The sequence below is a fragment of the Palaemon carinicauda genome, chromosome 16, assembly GCF_036898095.1.
Source record: "Palaemon carinicauda isolate YSFRI2023 chromosome 16, ASM3689809v2, whole genome shotgun sequence".
Taxonomy (NCBI): Eukaryota; Metazoa; Arthropoda; class Malacostraca; order Decapoda; family Palaemonidae; genus Palaemon; species Palaemon carinicauda.
Window position 1 is genome coordinate 28,328,672 of NC_090740.1, and position 19,273 is coordinate 28,347,944.

A 19,273-nucleotide genomic window follows, 5' to 3' on the forward strand; every position below is an offset into this window, starting at 1 on the left:
TTAGCATACAAGATCTTGGTGCCTGGCAGGTGCCAACCCTTGTGTGATGATTGTTTGGTGCCTCTGACTGTAAGGCATTTACTGATTGAAAGTCCCAGTCTTTGAGATATCAGAAAACAATTCCTCCCTGAAGCTCATTGTAAGGATGGGAGGTAGCCTACATCCTCACCAAGATTCTTGGAGAAGTTGATACCATTGGCATTTTCAATTTCATATTGGTAGCTGACCTTCCTACTCAATTTTAAAAGTATATAATCTTAAATGTTTTATAAATGTTGTTTATTTCTTTTTCTTAAGTTACTAATTCTTAATTAATCATGTGCCCTTCTAAAGTTTTCAAAAATGAAAAAATGTGTAGCATTAGCTTCAAAGATTACCGTGGAGTTTGCTGTACACTTAAGGCTGGGTATTTGAACAGCAAAATAAATTATAAATTCACTGATAGGAGCTGCCAACTGGTATATGTTAGAAGCTGCTGCCCTGAACAAATTCAAAGTAGAACATTATAAGTGTGGGGCACACCAAGACTTTTGAATAAGTCAACTAATTATGCAAAGACATTGAAGTCAAGAGGAGACATCAAACCTAGCTAGTACCATCAGGAATACTTGAAAAAGAAATAATCCATCTTCTGATAAAATACTACATGACTAGGCCAGCATATAACTTCCTGAGGCTTTACCACTTTGAATCAATACAAAACCATTGTCCTCTTCCCCCATAACAAAACATAGTGCAAATTTCTCTCAGGCTGTATCGTTGCCTGATTTGATGGAGGTTCACTTGATACAGGATATCAGGTGCACCTGTAGCGCAGAAGGTGCAGTAACCTGATAGCTCAGCACCTCTTAATCGGAAAACTGGGACCTTCATCTCTCTCGGCCCCCTTATGCCGATTCTTCCGAAGCTAAGATTGTTTTTTTTTTAAGTGTTAAAAATGGCAAAGTTTGACTGAGCCTGTCATGTGAAAATGTACAGTTTAAAAAATATTATAGATGCAGTTTGATTATAAACCCAATTGTACTGCCTTGTATGATAACGTTCAGGAATGGCTCCATGAATCGTCATCATCTACGCCTATTGATGAAAAGGGCCTTTGTTAGATTTTGCCCAGTTGTCTCTATCTTGGAGTTTTTAATTCTAATACTGTTTATCATCTACTTCACGCTTCATAGTCCTCAGTCATGTAGGCCTGGGTCTTCCAACTCTTTTAGTGCCTTGTGGAGCCTAGTTAAAAGTTAGGTGAACTAATTTCTCTTGGAGTGTGAGGAGCATGCTCATACCATCTCTATCTATCCCTCACCATGATCTCATCCACATATGGCATTAGAGTAATCTCTCTTATTGTTCCATTTCTAATTCTGTCCTGCCACTCAACTCCCAATATTCTTCCGAGGGTTTTTTTTCTCAAATCTACAAAATCTGTTGGATATTGTTTCGTTGTCATACCAAGACTTGTCCATACAGTAACACCGATCTTACTAAACTGATATTCTGCCCAATTTGTTATGTTGCATCATGCAAGGAAGGCTGTAATAACAACATCAAGAGCCATGCGTGCTTAGAAAAGAAAGTTGGTAGAATTCCCCAAGGTGACCTGAAACAATATGGTTGAGGTTTTATAGTCAAGGCTCGCAATAAAACTCTGGTAGTTTATTCAATGATTTTTCAATATCTTCCTTTGTTATTATCGAAAGGGGATCTTCTCACCAAGATTTTAACTGTGCTAAAGGTATCATCAATTACAGATCTTTATGAATTCTCAGAGAAATATATACTTGGGTGTCCTTCTACTATATTCAAAATTAGAAAACTCGGAGGTAACAGCAATGCAATATCACTGATATTTTGTCCATCATTTATACCAGACTACAGTCAGCCCCTGTTATTCGCGGTAGTTACGTTACAGACACAGCCGTGATAAGCAACACGGAAACTATAAGTACGAAATCGAAATCACAAATACGAATTCAATCTGAATAATAGCGTTGCCGAAACGAAATGATTGAGGGATGCTGATACGTAGATGTATGGAAAAATGCTAACCAATAGGAGAGCGGGATTTTATGGTGGTAACTCTCATCTGGGTAGGGAGAGCAGGATGGTGACAGTGAGTTTAAAGTTTGTGCGGTGCACAAATTTTAAAATTAATTTTTGGTGGGCGGGGGAATTTTGTTTTGTATCTTGAATTTCTTTTAATAATATGAGGTAATTTTTTTTTCTGTCTTCGTAAAGTGAGTTTTTCGCATACAGAAACTTTCGTATCATGACCTATTACTGCACAGTATTACATTATATGCTACTGTAAACATCTAGGGTATAGAGCTTTAAGAACCTTGGAGTACTTGGAATCTCTAAAGGTAAAATTTTACCTGAAAGGTACTCTAAAGTACCTCCATGGAAACTTCCCTTGGTAGAATTCTATAAATGCACATGATTCAAAATGAGAAATATCCAGAGAGATGTTTAGGGTCATTTTCGTGGAACACAGAATGCCGTAAGACACTGTTTTAGTTTTTACTGATGGATCCAAGTACACCTCCTGGCATTGGATTTGAGGTATGTGTTCCAAACTTTACTTGGTGTTAGAATACCTAGCCAAGCAACTATTTTTACAGCCAAATGCTATGCTATTTTAATGGCAGTCAAGGAAATTGTTCAGCTACCTGATAATGGTTGTAATTTTTTTCGACTCCTTAAATGTATTAATGGCCGTATATTATTGGCAATAGAAGAATATTAAATTTTGATAAGTTCCTGCTCTTTTCGATATCAAGAGAAATGAGAAAGTGGACTCTGGCAAAGGAGGCAGTTCATAGTTGTGTAGTATCAAAAGTAACTGCAAAAGATATGTACTTCATAATTTAGTCTATACTTGGAGGCACTTGGAACTATTATTGGGAGTGGGAAAACCCAAAATTGAGTGAAACCATCAAGTTATCTCACTCATGGACATATTTTGACATGCAAAGGTCAAGGAAGAAAGTCTTATGCTGAATGAATTGATTACACTAGGTTGAAAGAGTTTTGCAATGAGTGGAGAACATCAGCCATTTTGTGAAGTTTGCTTGGTGCCATTGACTGTTAAGCATATATTGAGTGTCCAAGTTTCTTGACCAAGAGATTGCTATATTTTCATAATTGGAAGGATAGCGATGCTAACAAATATTCTGGTATAGGAGGGGAATGTGGAATACCTTTCTAAGTTTCTTTTTGGAAACTTAACTTGTTTAATAGGATATAAGCATGATTTATATAAGGATTATATAATTATAGTTAACTAAGTTTAGTGACATCAATGACCTTTGCTGTTTTGATGTCAGAATCTAATAATCAATCAATATAGAGAGCAAAACCACATGCAGCAATCCTTGTAGCATAGATTTATCTGCTTTCATATTTCAAGAAGCCTTGTTCTATAGAGAAAATAATTGGGGATCAAAACAATAAATTTGAATTAGGCCTCACTTTGAGAACCACACGTTGGAAAGTACCTGGATATATCAGGACACTTCAAGGGAGCTAAGCACAGAAGATTTATTACACGTATAAGTGTAATAAATGGAAAGGTATCTGAATGTTAAGGTGAGAATCTGTGTTGGCTGCATCACCATGCTTGGAAAGTGTGTTATTTAAGCAAAGGAAGAGGAAGTGCAAGTTACAGACATTATGAAGAAAGCTATGTATATAAATACAGTAAAGACTAACTTTCTTAACAGCTTATGCCTAAAAATTGGAAACTATTACACTAATACAAGTATTTGCAAGACCCATCCTCATGATGCACAAGTATTGATCAATTATAATGGCTTCTAGACTCAAGACTGCAAAAGTATTGAATACTTCTAGTAAAACAACTTAAAAGGGGTGGAGATATTTTTGGAGTCTGATGAGAAAGTTAGTCACCAGTTATTTAATCTATTCTTAACCATGCTCCAATTAAACCTATCTCTTGTATAAGAGGTTCTCTTAAGACAGTTGAAAGGAGTGTTGGTTCCTACATGAGCTCCTAGTTAGCACATGCTCAGTCTTCTATTTGGTACACAAAAGAAAAAGACAAGTTGGGAACCTTCTACGCTGAGTGTAGGCTAATTATGATTGATGGGATTGTTTGTTATAGTAATTTATTAGCTTTTATGTTTATCCAGTTATCAAACTATAAAGAAATTGATTAAATAAGGTATAAATTATTACTGTTATTTTATTAGAAAACCCAGTAGCCTAAAAGTTTGACCCATTTTATTAACTTAATAACCTACAGTATGTCATCCACCTTTTTTTTCATTCTATTCACTTAGTTCACAAAAGTACTATTATTCCTCTTTATTTAAACATTGTTTGCCTTTACGTCCTCTATATTGCCTGCCTACTTCACTTTTTTTTTTTTATATTTCTTTATTCACTTTGCTATCCTAGCCTTTTTACCCTCTTGTACTATCTAAAGACATTTTTTTATCCTCTACAATTCATGTAAACTCCCGAGAACTTTAATGGCCACCCATTGAGATACTATCGTTAGAGTGTTACTGGGTCCTTTGACTGGCTAGACAGTACTACATTGGATCCCTCTTTGTTTACTTTGCCTACACAGATACCAAATAGTCTGGCCTATTCTTTCCACATTCTCCTCTGTCCTCATTCACCAGACAACGCAGAGATTACCAAGCAATTTGTCATTACTCAAGGGATTAACTACTGCACTGTGATTGTTTGTGGCTAAATTCCTCTTTTTAAGGGCAGAAGAGAGGCTTTAGCTATGATAAGCAGCTCTTCTTAGAGAAGGACACTCCAAAATCAAACCATTGTTCTCTAGTCTTGGGTAATGTCATAGCTTCTATACCATTGTCTTCCATTGTCTTGGGGTAGAGTTCTCTTACTTAAAGGTACACTCAGGCATACTATTTTATCTCATTTCTCTTCCTCCTGTTTATTTGAAGTTTTTATTGCGTATATATGATAGATCTATTTTAATGTTGTTACTGTTCTTAAAATATTTTATTATAATTGTACATTACTTTTCCTTTAGTTTATTTCCTTTCTGCACCAGGCTATTTTTCCCTGTTGGAGTCCTTGGACTTATAGCATCCTGCTTTTCCAACTAGGGTTATAGTTTAGCTAGTAATAATATTAATTTCTTCCCTTGAAAGTTTTTATGTACACCTGTATATTCATACTGTATTGGGTATCAAGGAAATATAAAAGAGATCAAGGATTGTAATGGGAGGGGACAATCTTTGTTAAGGGTAGATGCAAGTAAAATAGTGTATTAATGTTGATAATAAGTACCTAACAAGTACCTAACTTAGCACACCATTGCCCCTGCTACAATATTGTATATTTGGTTAAAGCTGAAGGAACATTCTCTACATTAAATAGCTTTTCTTATTTAGTCCATGGATTATTTTTTGGGGGAGGAAGAGCAATAAGTTCCATTGGATTATCTATGGATTGTTGAGTAACGTGGAACTGCTCTTAGCTTTATAGGAATATGCATTAATATTGGTATTTAGTTGTCTGGCAATTTTCATTTGATTTTACCTATATATAGGTTTTGAAAACTGAATACCTGATATGGTCTTATTATACAGTTTTGTTTATACCATGTAAGATGATGTGATATTTAAAATTCTTCTAATTTATATTCCAGCTTACACTATACTCATGACAACCACCATTTATGCGGTATTACCGAAAATGGAACTTTGCTGGTGTGGGAATCCTCCCTTGTTAAAACAAAAATGCCAAAATTCATTACAGTACCTGCAGTATGAAATGGTTCTATGAATTACTGTAATAGTAATCCATTATTGGACAGCCTATCAATGGTATGTATGAAATGTAAATATTTCTTTTTAATTTTAGATTTTTCTATGAAAATGTCAATGTTTACAGTTTCGGATTAGTAGAATCTCATAATTCCCAATTTTGTATATAGCTTGTAATGATTCATTGCCAATGTAAGAAGTTTTATATAATTATTGTGCTTCCATTATCTTCAGTATTATCTTATAGTCAGAAGACTACTTGTACTTATCTCAATTGTTATGGGCTTTAATTTTATTTTCTTTTTTCTAATAAATGATGGTCGAAAACTTACTTTTAATTGGCAAAGTGTAATGATGAATAGAAGACTATACAAGTTCTATTATTTTGTGTACAAAATAGCATTATCTATTACTATAAATGGTTTGTGAACCACTAACAGTAATTTACTTTGTTACTGAAATTGTTATATAGTAGAATTTAATGTTTAAAATCTCTAGCCTGTAAGTTGATGTTATTTGTAATATGGAACACATTTTTTTTAACAAGAATGTGCATGGTCCTTTGTATGGTGCCATTTCACACAATAGTCTTTAGTCAAATTACATAAAGTTCAGAGTATTTGTACGCATATTTATATAATAATATATAAGAACAAATCCCCATTTCAGTATAAATCTACCATGCATTGAAGTGGCGATTGGTTATTTCTATATATATACAGTATATAAGTATGTGTTGTGGAAGTATGAGCAGCTACCTCCCAGTCAGTGTGATATGTTTGTGATGTAAAATCTATAATTAGAGTAATTTTAAGAGTATTTTTTCAAGTACAGTATTCAATAAGTAGCAATATACATATCAAATCCTTGAAACTCATTAGTTTATTGAATCTGGGGTAATGGTATACTTTGTTATTCATTATTGACATTTATAATATTCAATCATCTATACTACTAATTTAGGTTTATAATATTCAATTTATACATTGATTTTTCTAGGTCTTTTTCAAATGCACAAATTAAATTCATAGAGGTAGCTTTCATTCTTTGCACTGAAGTAATTCCTTAAGGTGGATTATTGTATTAAGATTATCAGAGTAAACATACTAGTCAGAGATTCAATGAGATATTTTTTGGGGGTTAAGATTGTACATTTGAAGCTGTTTTAATATTTTATCAAAATGCAAGAAAAAGGCACAAAACTTAAGTTTGTTACATTAGCTTTTACAGTTAATTGTATCTTGGTATTTACTGTATACCGATTATAAATTTTTATTTGAATAGATGTTTTAACTATTTCATTTACAACAGATGTGTATATGTTTGTGGATTTGAAGTACAAGTACTTTATTGGAGTACATATTGCCATACAGTATTCTTTACTTTTATTTTGGTTTTAGTTATGAACTTTTATCATCTCTGTATTGTAGAAAATTAATGTTCATTCTTCATTCAGTATCTTTAGTGATATAATTTTGAAATATATTTGCATCGTAAATATTTTTCCAAAGGTTTTTAATGATATGCTGTACTGTATAGTGTACCATCTTTTTTACCATTCTCCTAGTTTTTAGTAATTTCATATTATCAACATTAGCCCAAACTCACATTAATCCAAAGAAATTCTCAAGCAAACCTTTTATATGGTTTATCCAAGAATTCAACATTGTAAAACATCACACACACGGTCGAGTAATAGTATCACATGAATTTTGTCATATCCGAAGCTTCACAAGTTTCTTTATGCATTAAATATTCTGAAACCATCACTGCTACTGCCTCAGGTAACACCCATTATTTTTACTTTTTTTAAAGTTGGAAGATATTTTGCCCTAACATTTATCATGGTAAAGCTGATGTTTGGTATTTTGTGCCCAATGTGTCTTGTAAAATTTTTTATCAAGTGTCAATAAGTTGAATAAAAATCTTACATGAATTAGTTTTCCACTTATATTACTTAAATCTCTTAACGATTATTTACTTCATGTCTAGATGGTTTTGTATGCAGTAGATTTGGCGAGAAAAAACAGTAACTTGTCATTCCACTGTTCATTATTACTCATTATTTACTGCAGGCACCTTAGTGCCATTAGTTGGTATACTGATCTTGTAAGCCTGAAAATTTATAAAATAACTATTCATCATATTGTAATGTGATTTAGAGCCCTTATTGGTAAGGTTTTGCTTGCAGAGTTAGTTCTTTGTCAGGTCTCAATACATTCCCTCCAAAACCTTAGATAACTAGTAGTGGTAAAATTCCTAGTAATGTATTATTTTAGTGTTGTTTAGATAACGGTTTGGAAAATTTGTGTTGTTTGCACACAGATAGGCACCTTGTGAATATTTTATGTAGATTAAATGTTATGGATGAAATTGAAATTCTATTGTACTTAGCTTTGGAATATAGCTAGTTTGTGTTTTTTGCTGTATAATTATTGCTCAAGTTTTAATTTTAATCAGCATGACTAATCAGAATGAGGTTTTATGTTTACGTAAATAGAAGGTAGTTATGATAGGTAGTGTTAATGTTGATTAGAGTGAAAAATGTTCCACGGTATGTAAAATCGGTAATAGTTGCTTTTTTTTTCTTAAAACAATTGTGCGTACCAAGTGTGCCTGTATGTTCAAAGTTTTGCAGTAGTTATGTAGCTTCTCATGTGATAATTATATTAATTAAGAAGCATTTAATGTGTTGATATCATAGTTTACTGTGACTATTACATTTTTTTCTGATTCAGCTGCCCCAAGTTCTGCTGCATTAGTTTATGTGCTGTGATAATTTTTTCGGGATAAACTGTATTAGAAGTAAATATATCTTGAACGTCAGCAAGGCTGCAAGATGGTGAGATTTTTGCTTGTTTCATGGGTAGTTTTTACTATATTTTTTGCTTATTACTTGGCTAGATTTACTGTTGTTTGTAGTGGATTTTTGGGAGGATCTATTTGTTATCCCAAGGTTATGTAAAAAGTTGGTGTAACAGCATCTCAAAAGCTAAATTGTTAAAAAAATAATCTTAAAAACTACTCGAAGTACCTTGATTGCCAAGAAATATGCAAAAAATGTAACTGTATGAAGTATTCCTGAGCATTCCATATAGATCTATCGAAGAATTGCATTTATTTGAAATACAGCTCTTAAAATATATTACACATTTTTAATGGAAATTGGAGGGTTGAACAGAGGCATGTAAATGACTCTTGTTACATAAAGCAATTGGCATGCAAGTTGTGTTATCAGACATTATTGAATACATGTCAGGCCTTGAGTTTTTGGCTTCCAGTTGTTGTTGATATTACATTTTTAAAATATATTGCTTTTAACATATGTGTAGAGTTGACAGCTATAATTATATCATTGCAATAAAATGTTAATGTTTAAATATGTATATTATTTACCATGTAAATAAAAAAAAGGTTGCCACAGAACATGAAAAGCTAATATAAATGCTGAGTGAAACTTGACTGCCCATTCCCCAAACTCCTAAGCCATATTTGTAACCAACCAACTATACCGGATTTTCAATACTTTGATTTGTGTGCTTCTTTAACTAGATTAGCTATGGCTTCTTAACTATTTTCCTGTTCTGTTTTTCTTGACTCCATTTTCCAGCTTGATGTTACCTTAATAAAACTTACACAATTTCAGATTTTCATTAATTACTCTTTACTCCAACATGGAGAAAAACTTCCGAGTCATTTAAATGTGTTACTCCTAAGTTTCGTTTTCTATGACCGGGCAATCAAAAAGTAAATGGGAGGATAACACCATAATAGGTTGCTAGGTAATGCCACTCTAAGGTGGTCTGTTTAAATGGCTTATGTCACTTATCTCCTAGTCATTTGCTAAGAGTAGATAGTCACTCCTTTCTTCTACAATCATAATTTTATATACTGTATATGCATTACCCTTGTAATACCTATGGTGTTTTTTTCTTTATCGCGTTACTAACGGTGCTTTCATTATTTTGTGAGCAAAGGGTGTTGTATTATAGCTAGTTCTTCTATCATTAGGTATTCCTACCCTGGCTGTGATGGGTGTACCTGTGGCACCTTCACCGGGTTGCTGTCGACCCGCATCCTGTTTGCTCCTCATGCCGTGGCAAGAGAAGTTTCGTGGAATCCCCATATGAGTAGTGTAGGGAGTGGGCGTCCTACCAGTGGGAGAGATATCATTCTCGACACAAGAAACGAGCTAAACAAAATTGTTCTTCGTCTTCTTCCAGCAATGGCAAGAAAAGCAAGCTCATTTCCGTGTCGAAAGTTATCCCCCACCCTCCTCCTTTGTGCCCAGAGCCCTTGGAAGCCCCTGCCACGGTAGACGACGTCCATAGAGTAATTTTTGAAGATCACTAATTTGTGTAATATCACTCAGTAATGAGATTATGCATGATAATCCCCGAGTCGATGCCTGTGTCCGATCCTTTGGCTACGGCCGCTGTGTTCCGAGCCAAATCCTATCCCAGTATCCTTGATATCTGATTATTCTTCCATGCAAAAATCTCTCTTGCCTCCCACTAGTGTTTTGAGTGGTAAGTCCTATATGGTTAATTATGCCTAGGACGACTTTTTGCTGGAGGGATCTTTAAGAGCGTTGAGGAACCATAGAGTGAAGAAAGACTGCCATTTCCCTGTGTACAGAGGCAGCCTTGAGAATCCCTTCCATCATTTTCCAACTCATTCCCAAAAGCCAGGCTTGCCTCATACCCATAGAGGTCCTTGGCACAGCTCTCCTCTACAGAATTCTTGTGACGTGTACTAGATTTCTCAGTGTTATTTTGAGGTTGGTTGGACCGCTTCGGCCATGTCTACAACAGCAACTTTGGCCTAGTCAAGTTGCTCCAAATAATTTGGCCCTTTCCTTCTAAACCTACCACTAGGAAGTCAATTGTAACTAAACATTTATTCGTCCCTTCAGTTTTGTTCCTGTGTGTGACTGTCACTCTACTATGCCATTCCTACACGTGAGAATATTCCTCGGCAGGATGTTCAGACCAACAAGTCTGCTCAAGTTGCCGAGTCCTCTCGTGATGTCACAAAACGTGCTTCCACTGCATCGTGTGATGGCATTCTTCCACGTGATGTTTATGCAGTACTTTCTTCTCACATGATTACACATGCTTCCACTTCTTAAGACTTATATCCTTATAGAATCCCCTCATAGTAGCATTCCATCTTTATCCTATTATAAAGGCACCTTGATTGACAACCACCAACAAGCTGGTACATGCAGTCCTAAAATCTTGAGCTATTCCAACAATGAAATTGTTGCTTTGCCTAGTAGCCCTAATGCTCTTGACTAATTGAACCACCAACAAGCTGGTTCACACATCCCTGAAATCATGAGCTATTTCAACAACAAAAACCTGTTGCTTTGCCTAGTCATAATGCTCCGCCAATTGTTCATAATGCTTCCAACCACACGTATTTTCAGGAACGGCAAGAGCCTTATTTTTCAGAAGTCTTTTTTTTCAGGTTTAAGGATGGAAAAGGGCGCCAGAATCTTTTTCCCCTTTTCCAAGGGTTATACCCGCATCTAAGGCAAATAATATCACCTTTATTCGTAGATGCGGCCCTCATAGTAGAAAGAGCACCAGATGGCAAGTGAGCGAGAAATCTTTCTTCGTAGTGAGCTAAACTCCTCCCGGTCCTTCACCTCTTCCCTCCATTCACCGAGTGTCACAAGGGAAAGGAAGGACGTTAAGAGGGAAAGTTAAGAATTCCAATGTATCCATTTAGATGGAACAACCAATAATTCCAAAGTTGGAACCACCAGTTGACCAGGATGTTATTACTACTAATGACTCTAAGGAGTACCTCGCTGTGCGCATGATCACCAGTCAGCTGAAGTAGCCCCGGGAGGTCCTGATGTCTGGTTCAGAAGTACAGTGGTACCTCTACATACGAATTTAATCCGTTTCACAACCGACTTCGGATGTAGAAAATGTTTGGATGTAGAAACGAATTTTCCCATAAGAATACATTGAAATAGGATTAATCCGTGGTTGAGCCCAAAAACCTATGATAACTCCTTAATAAATTACTACACACAATTACACATGACAATATGCAATCTAAATTAGATAATAGACATGTAAAAAAGAATAATTATCAAGAAATAATAAATAAAAAATGGGTTTTTAGAGTCACTTTACCTTAGAAAGTCCAGCGCAGGAGTTGGTCTTGCTACGCAGAGAGGAGACGGACGGGCCGCGAGGAGGTAGAGAGGTTGACTACGATAAACGTACACTACCGTAAGTTATTCTAACTTACACTAAGTGAACTTTAACCTAACTTAGCTTATTTATTTTTTTTATTTTTATATTTTTTTTTACATTTTCTTTTTTTCTTTTTGATGATTAATTTTAATCACTTTCACTCTACACTTAAAATTGATTGAATTTTTTTCTCTTCAATCTTTGCCGTTTTCTTTGTTTCACTTTCTTTCGCTTCACTCTTTGCCGTTGTCTTTGAACCACTTCCTTCCTCTTCATCACGAGTTCGCTTCGTAGTTTTTTTAAAGAAGCTATCGATAGAAAGTTGCTTGGTACAGCTTTTCAGAATGTTTCGAAAATAAGTTGGGGAAACATCATCAAACTGCGCAACTACACGACAACCCTGCAATTTCTTTGGATGGTATTTGTCGATGAAGTCGACCACGTCTTGATATTTTCCTAACACCTCTTTTATTTGCGCCGAACCTAACACATGTTCTACCTCCTCGAGCTCCACTGTAGTAAGTTCGTCGTGATGTTCTTTTGCAAGTTCACTCACACTCAAAACGTGGTTTATGTTTTTAGAGAGAGAGAGTCTCTCTCTCTCTCTCTCTCTCTCTCTCTCTCTCTCTCTCTCTCTCTCATATATGCTTTTCAATAATTCCTTGCTTTACTTCTAAAGAAAGCATTTCCTTATTCCTTTTCTCACCACTACCACTTGCGAAACTAAGCCTTTTAGGACCCATGATTTACGTAAAATACTGTGAAAGGATGAACGAAAAAAATCACGATTAAAACATAGTTAATAGCAGAACGCACAGGGCACAACCACACGAGAACAGAGGAATGTCCCAAGCCACACTAATTGAGGGTCCCTCCGAGGTAGAAATGCTGCCTTCTATCGGCGGAAATAAAAAATACATCAGGCGCTATGAGTACCATCTACGTGCACAGGTATTGTTTACAGTACTTCGGGTGTCGAAAAGAAATTCGGGTGTAGAGTATGAACGTGTTCGAATTTTACTTCGCGTGTCGAAAAATTCGGATACAACCGGTACGACGAAAATTGCTTGCTTCGCGTGTCGAAATAAAATTCGGGTGTAGAGTCGAAAAATTGCTCGAATTTTACTTCGGATGTTGGAAAATTCGGATGTAGATACATTCATGTGTAGAGGTTCCACTGTATCTCAATTTATTAAAATTATAAATTAATCCATCATTTGTATAGCCTAGAAGAACCTCCTCGTGCGCAAACCGCTAATAGACCATGTGCGATTGATTCTATCTTCCCTCAATCTCAAAATGGTGCTCTATAATCGAACTAGAGAGACACAAGTCTTTTATTATACACACCTTGATACCAGCAAACTCTTTTTTGGGCTCAAGCCATGTCGTCCTGATGGAAGTTCCTACAGGGTAGCTTCCTAGGGTATATTACAACTACGGCGATATTCCCAGAGAATTTACCTTAAGGTACCCAGAATTCTAACTCCTGGAGCGAATATCCCTAATGAAAGTACCAGGGATATCGCAAAATATCAGAGGACGTATTCTTGACACGCCACATGGCAATCTGCACCCCGAACAGAGATAACACTTCGAAGGGGTCAATTGGCAAGAAAAAGAAAACGAGAAAGAAAAAGGAGAGCCGTTCGCAAGGCGCTCTCTTCTCCCGTTTCGTAAGCGTGCATTGCGCCGATTCTGGCGCCATCTGTATTCCTTTTTGCGTAGCTTAACAACTCAGTGTTTTTTCCTGTGTTTCTCGCAAAATCTTGGATTTAATCGCTTTATTATGCTTTCTCCAACTTCGTCTGCCTCTGATAAGTTGAGTATTATTTCTTTTATGTATAAATGTAGGCTCTTGGTAATTTTTAAAGTGATTAATAGTAATAATCTTTGTTACAAGAGCCGTTGCCTACCGGAGGCGTCCTGGACGCTGTCGCTCGCTAGGTATGAGTTTTAGTTAGCCAGGGCGACGTTCCCGGCTGTTTTGCTTTAATAATTTTATCTATTTAGCGTTACATAGGATTTCCTTATTCGTGCTTTTAGTATTGTTTGTTTTGGCGAAGTATTTGCCAATTCTGGCCTACGCTAGACCATGTAGCCTAGTCGTTTGGCCCTAGTACTTTACTGCATGATTTTTGGATTTCCGAGTGTTTTAAAATTTTATTGAAGCTTTAGGCAGTTTTATACATTAAAGATTATATTGATTATTTCCAAGATAGTATACGAGTGAGTTTCGGTGATTTAGGTAATCGATTCTCTTGGTGCCTAGGCTAAGTTGCCTATGGAGCCTTAGTATACTTTCTCATACTCCCCGGTTGCTTTCTTTTCTTCGGAGTAGGTATGCAATCCCTTTCCCTCTGTTTATGCCTTGGGCTTAACCCTAGTGGTTTATCTGAATTAACTTTCGATACAACTATACTGGGGTGTTACTGTACCTTCCTGTTCCAGTAAGTCTGGCTTCAGAGAGGGGCAGAACATCAGAGTTTTTAGTCTGAGTCTGTGTTTGTCTGGCTTGTGGTTGAGCTCCCTCGCTAGTCTGACGCAGACATAGGAGGCTTAATCTCCTTAGGTCACTCATGAAGGTTTCTGTACGAGATTGATTGATTGATTGATTGAAAGTTTTCTGGCATCCTGACATCCAAGGTCATTGACGCCGATACCATTTACTGTATATGAAAATTAAAAGCAAATTCGATTAAAACCATAAAAATTAAGAAGTCCTTACAATAGTTAAATAGTTTTCAGAAGACCTGCTTCTGAAATAAATCTAAAAATTCCGCTCGCATAATAAGACACATCATGTCCAAGAATCTTGGCAAGGATAAACCTGCCATCCTCACCTCGAGCCTCAAACAGATATCTATTTCTTAAGTTAGTAAAATTAGGGCATTCGGTCAACAAATGCCTCACTGTTAAAGGTACTAAGCAGTCCTCGCAATACGGTTGGTGTTGGCCCTTCAGCAGAAACTCGTGTGTCAACCGTGTGTGACCAATACGGAGACGACAAAGAGTCGTCTCCCATTTTCGGGGAATCATGTTATACCTCCAAGGTGATATGATATTTGTTACTTCCCTCATTTTATTGCCATCTTGACTATCCCAGTGCTGTTGCCATTTATCACATACCAATTTCTTGATGTAAGGTAGGAAATCGTTACATGGAATGGGATACCTCCTTGGTAGCAACTTGGATGCCGCATTCTTCGCCAGTAAATCTGCCTTCTCATTCCCAGACACACCTACATGTGCTGGAACCCAACAAAATCGAACAGTTATACCTTTCCGTCCAATAATAAAAAGCCATTCTAAAATCTTTAAAACTAGAGGGTTACTAGAATTAAAAACTTCTAAAGCTTGAAGAACACTCCTTGCATCACTAAAAATTGTAAAATTACCCTCCTTTTCCAAAGCTATTTTCTCAATAGCGGTTAATATGCCATACAGTTCGGCAGTAAATATGGAAGCTGTTAGAGGAAGTGCACCTCTACAATTAAAATCATTACTATGTACTCCAAATCCAACGCCAGCATCAGATTTGGAGCCATCAGTATATATAAAAGTCGATCCTCTATGTTCTTCAACATGTTCCATAAAAAGAGACCTGGATTCTAAGTCAGTCAAATTCTTCTTAACTCCAATAAAGTATCTACAAAAAGAGGCATTGATTATACCTTGAATGGAAGCACCTTATTTCTAATTATATCCAGATTGTTTAATAATTGGTTAACCCGAAACCCAAAAGGTTGAGGAGATTTTGGGTGCAACTCAAAGTAGGTTGAGTGCCTTACAAGGCTTGCAGTTTGAAAGGCTGAAGAATTGGGGAGTCTTTGCAATCTAAACCAATACCGAATAATAGAGGACATTCGGTAAAGGTCCAGAGGCAACTCCCCAGCATCAACAAGGAGACTTGTGATAGGGGAGGTTCTAAAGGCTCCTGTGGACAATCTAATGCTAGCATGATGTATTGAATCTAGTATTTTTAACCGGCTTGGGGTTGCTGAGGAGTATATTTCGCATCCATAACTAATTTTGGAAAATATCAAGGCCTTGTATAATTTTAAAATTGTATTGCGGTCTGCCCCCCATGATGTATGGGACAAGACTTATAATAGATTCATAGCTTCAACACATTTAGCTTTTAATGTTTTTAAGTGAGAAACCCATGTAAGCCTACAATCAAATATCAACCCTAAAAATTTTGCTTCACTTGCACATGGGATCCGTTGACCTTTGATGTATATATCCGGGTCTGGATGTACTCCCCGTATACGACAGAAATGGACAATTGTAGTTTTACTTGTTGAGAACTTAAATCCATTCATATCGGCCCAATGGATAATTTTATTAATAGAGAGTTGGAATTTTCTCTCAACCATTGCCATTCTGGCTCCAGCAAATGATATGGAGAGATCATCCACAAATAATGTTGCAAGAACATCCCGGGGAATGACTGAGGATATCCCATTAATTGCTAGTGCAAAAAGGGTTACACTCAGCACACTCCCCTGAGGAACTCCTTCTTCCTGGCATTTACTCTGTGATAGAGCTTCCCCAACTCTCACTTGGAAAACTCTATGTGAAAGAAATGACTGGATGAATAGTGGTAGCTCACCTCTCAATCCGCACTCATGGATTCTTTTAAGTATACCGTATCTCCATGTGGTATCATATGCCTTTTCAAGATAAAAAAAAACTGTCACATGGTGCTGTTTGGAAGCAAAGGCTTCACAAATGGAGGACTCAAGTTGTATCAGCACATCAGTCGTTGAGTGCATTTTCCTGAATCCACATTGAATGGGTGATAAAATATTCTTCTTTTCAAGGTACCAAATCAGTCTTGCATTGACCATCTTCTCCATGATTTTACATAAACAAGATGTCAATGCAATAGGTCGGTAGTTTGCTGCTAAAAACTTGTCCTTACCGGGTTTTAAAAAGGCTAAAATAATGGCTAGTTCCCAAACACTTGGATAACTATGATCATGCCATATTCTATTAAAAATGCTTAAAATAAATAACTTTGTATTAAAAGGTACATGTTTAATCATTGCATATGGAATTCCATCGGGTCCAGGGGCTGTATCGTTACAAGTAGCAAGAGCAGAATCAAATTCTCTTTCAGTAAAAGGAAAATTGTATGACTCTTGCTTTCTTGTTGCAAAGTTTAAAACTTTCTTTTCTTCATTGCTCCTATACTAGTGACCAGGAGCTGCTTGACACTTGCATGATACATTTGAGAAATGGTCAGCCAGGGCATTGCTAACTTCGGTTGCTCCAGTCATATACTGGCCATTTATCTTTAACACTGGTGGTGGGTTTGGGGTGAATTTTCCTGCTATCTTTTTTACTTTCCTCCACACAGATGATGTTGGCGTTCTACTGTTAATGGAGGAAACAAAGGACATCCAAGACTGGCGCCTAGCTTCTTTCATGGCACGGCGGAACTGTGCTCTACATTTCTTGTATATGACTAAATTCTCCTCATTACGGTGCATGCGCAATCGAGTTAAAGACTTTCTTGTGGCTCTGTGCAGGGCAGTTAGTTCTGACGACCACCAGGGGACTGGTCGTCGTCTGAATATCCCAGTTGTTTTGGGAATGGAATTCACTTCTGCTGTGTGAAGAGTTCCATTAAGTAAGTCTATGGCATCATCAACACTTTCAAACTGTTCTGCATTTCCTTCAATTTCACTTAACTCCCGAAATCTATTCCAGTCCGCCTTATCAAGATTCCATCGAGGTGATCTTTGTAAAGGTGGACCATTGTTGGTGTTTATAATGATTGGTGCATGATCACTAGTATGCCAATCATCTAATGTTCTCCAATTAAAATCGAGAAGACAGTTAGAGCTTGCAACTGATAGGTCAATGCAGGACAAGGTACCTGTCTGTACATGAAAATGTGTGGGCTCTCTTGTATTGAGGAGTCCGACATCTTCATTCTCCAAAATTGACGATATAATATTACCCCTTGCATTTGCTAAAACATCACCCCATAAAGGATGTCTACTATTAAGGTCTCCTAGTAAGAGAAAGGGTTGTGGGAGTTGTTTAATCACCTCTACTATATTATCATATGAGATGTTATCATTTGGAGGCAAGTAAAGAGAACAGATTGTGTATTTTCTCCCTATATCAATCTGTACAGCCACTGCCTGCAGAGGGGTACAGATAGACAAGGATATTTGGGGAACATCTCGACGAATGTATATAAGACTTCCCCCATGGCTCCCTGCTTGTTGATCATTTGGTGTCCTATAGCTAACATACTCTCGAGGACAAGGAGTATTAGCATCGAGCTTGCTTTCTTGTAGACATACTGTTATAGGGGAGTGCTCACGTATGAGGAGCTTAAGTTGTTCATATTTCGCCCTTAAACCCTGGCAATTCCATTGCAGAATGGAGGAAAAAACTATGTTTTATTTTTTGGAAGACACCTTAGATGAAGTCTTCCCAATGGCACTATTTGATCTAACAATGTTTCCCGGAGGTAACTCTAGAGAGGATCTTGATATAGTGGGTTTTGTGTTTCTCTTTTTCTTTGTGTCCTTTTGATCTAATTGTTGAGGAGGATGGTGGACCTCAACTTGAATTTCTGATTGGTTCAATTTACCTTCTAGTTGTTCAGAAACATCAGCAGACAAGATATCATATTTATTGGAAGTCGTGACTTTAATGTTTCTTATGGTAGAAGGAGAGAGGGAGGGAGGTCTCTCTCTTTTTCGATTAAAAGGTTGTGATCTGTCAGGTTTTTGCACCTTCCCCACTACGGGTTCACCAGGTAAATTGGTTTCGAGTGCAAAACAACATCAGATCAGGCAAGGAAATGGCCTGTGAGAGGTTTGTACTATTGTTTAAAATCGGAGTAGTTGGCTTTTGAATAATTTTCAGATCTTTAAGTGTCCGTTTTGATTTTTCCACAATTTCTGGATATAGATTTTCGATGGGACTTTCAACCTCTTTAACTACTTTCATTTGTTTCTTTATCTTAGAAGTAGAGATATAATTTTCGTCTGTGTGGTTTGACAAGTTTTTCTTCAGAACCATTGAAAAAGGTTGCCCTGGTCTTATTTGCTTTTCAAGAGCTCTTTTACGAGCCTCTTTAAAAGTAACCCTTTCCATGGTCCTAATGGCCTGGATTTCTTTTTCAAAAATAAACTTTACACAGCTTTTAGATGTAGCTGGGTGTGCTTCCCCACAATGTATGCAATTAGGGTTTTCTATGCATACTCCATTACTACTTTTTCCACAGTTGGCACAAACAGCTGGCTTATTGTTTAGTTTTTCTTT

At 36.6% G+C, this 19,273-nt stretch overlaps 1 protein-coding gene across 8 annotated transcripts in view; it reads left to right on the top strand.

Moving 5' to 3' along the window:
* mv (lysosomal-trafficking regulator mauve) overlaps positions 1 to 9,145 on the top strand; it is a 388,598-nt gene extending 379,453 nt beyond the window's left edge. For all 8 annotated transcript variants that reach the window (XM_068389706.1, XM_068389704.1, XM_068389709.1 and 5 more), the window contains one exon: positions 5,648 to 9,145. In XM_068389706.1, coding sequence (XP_068245807.1) covers positions 5,648 to 5,771 — 124 coding nt within the window. In that variant the 3' untranslated portion in view covers positions 5,772 to 9,145. The remainder of the gene's footprint in view (positions 1 to 5,647) is intronic.
* The last annotated feature ends 10,128 nt before the right edge of the window (positions 9,146 to 19,273 follow it).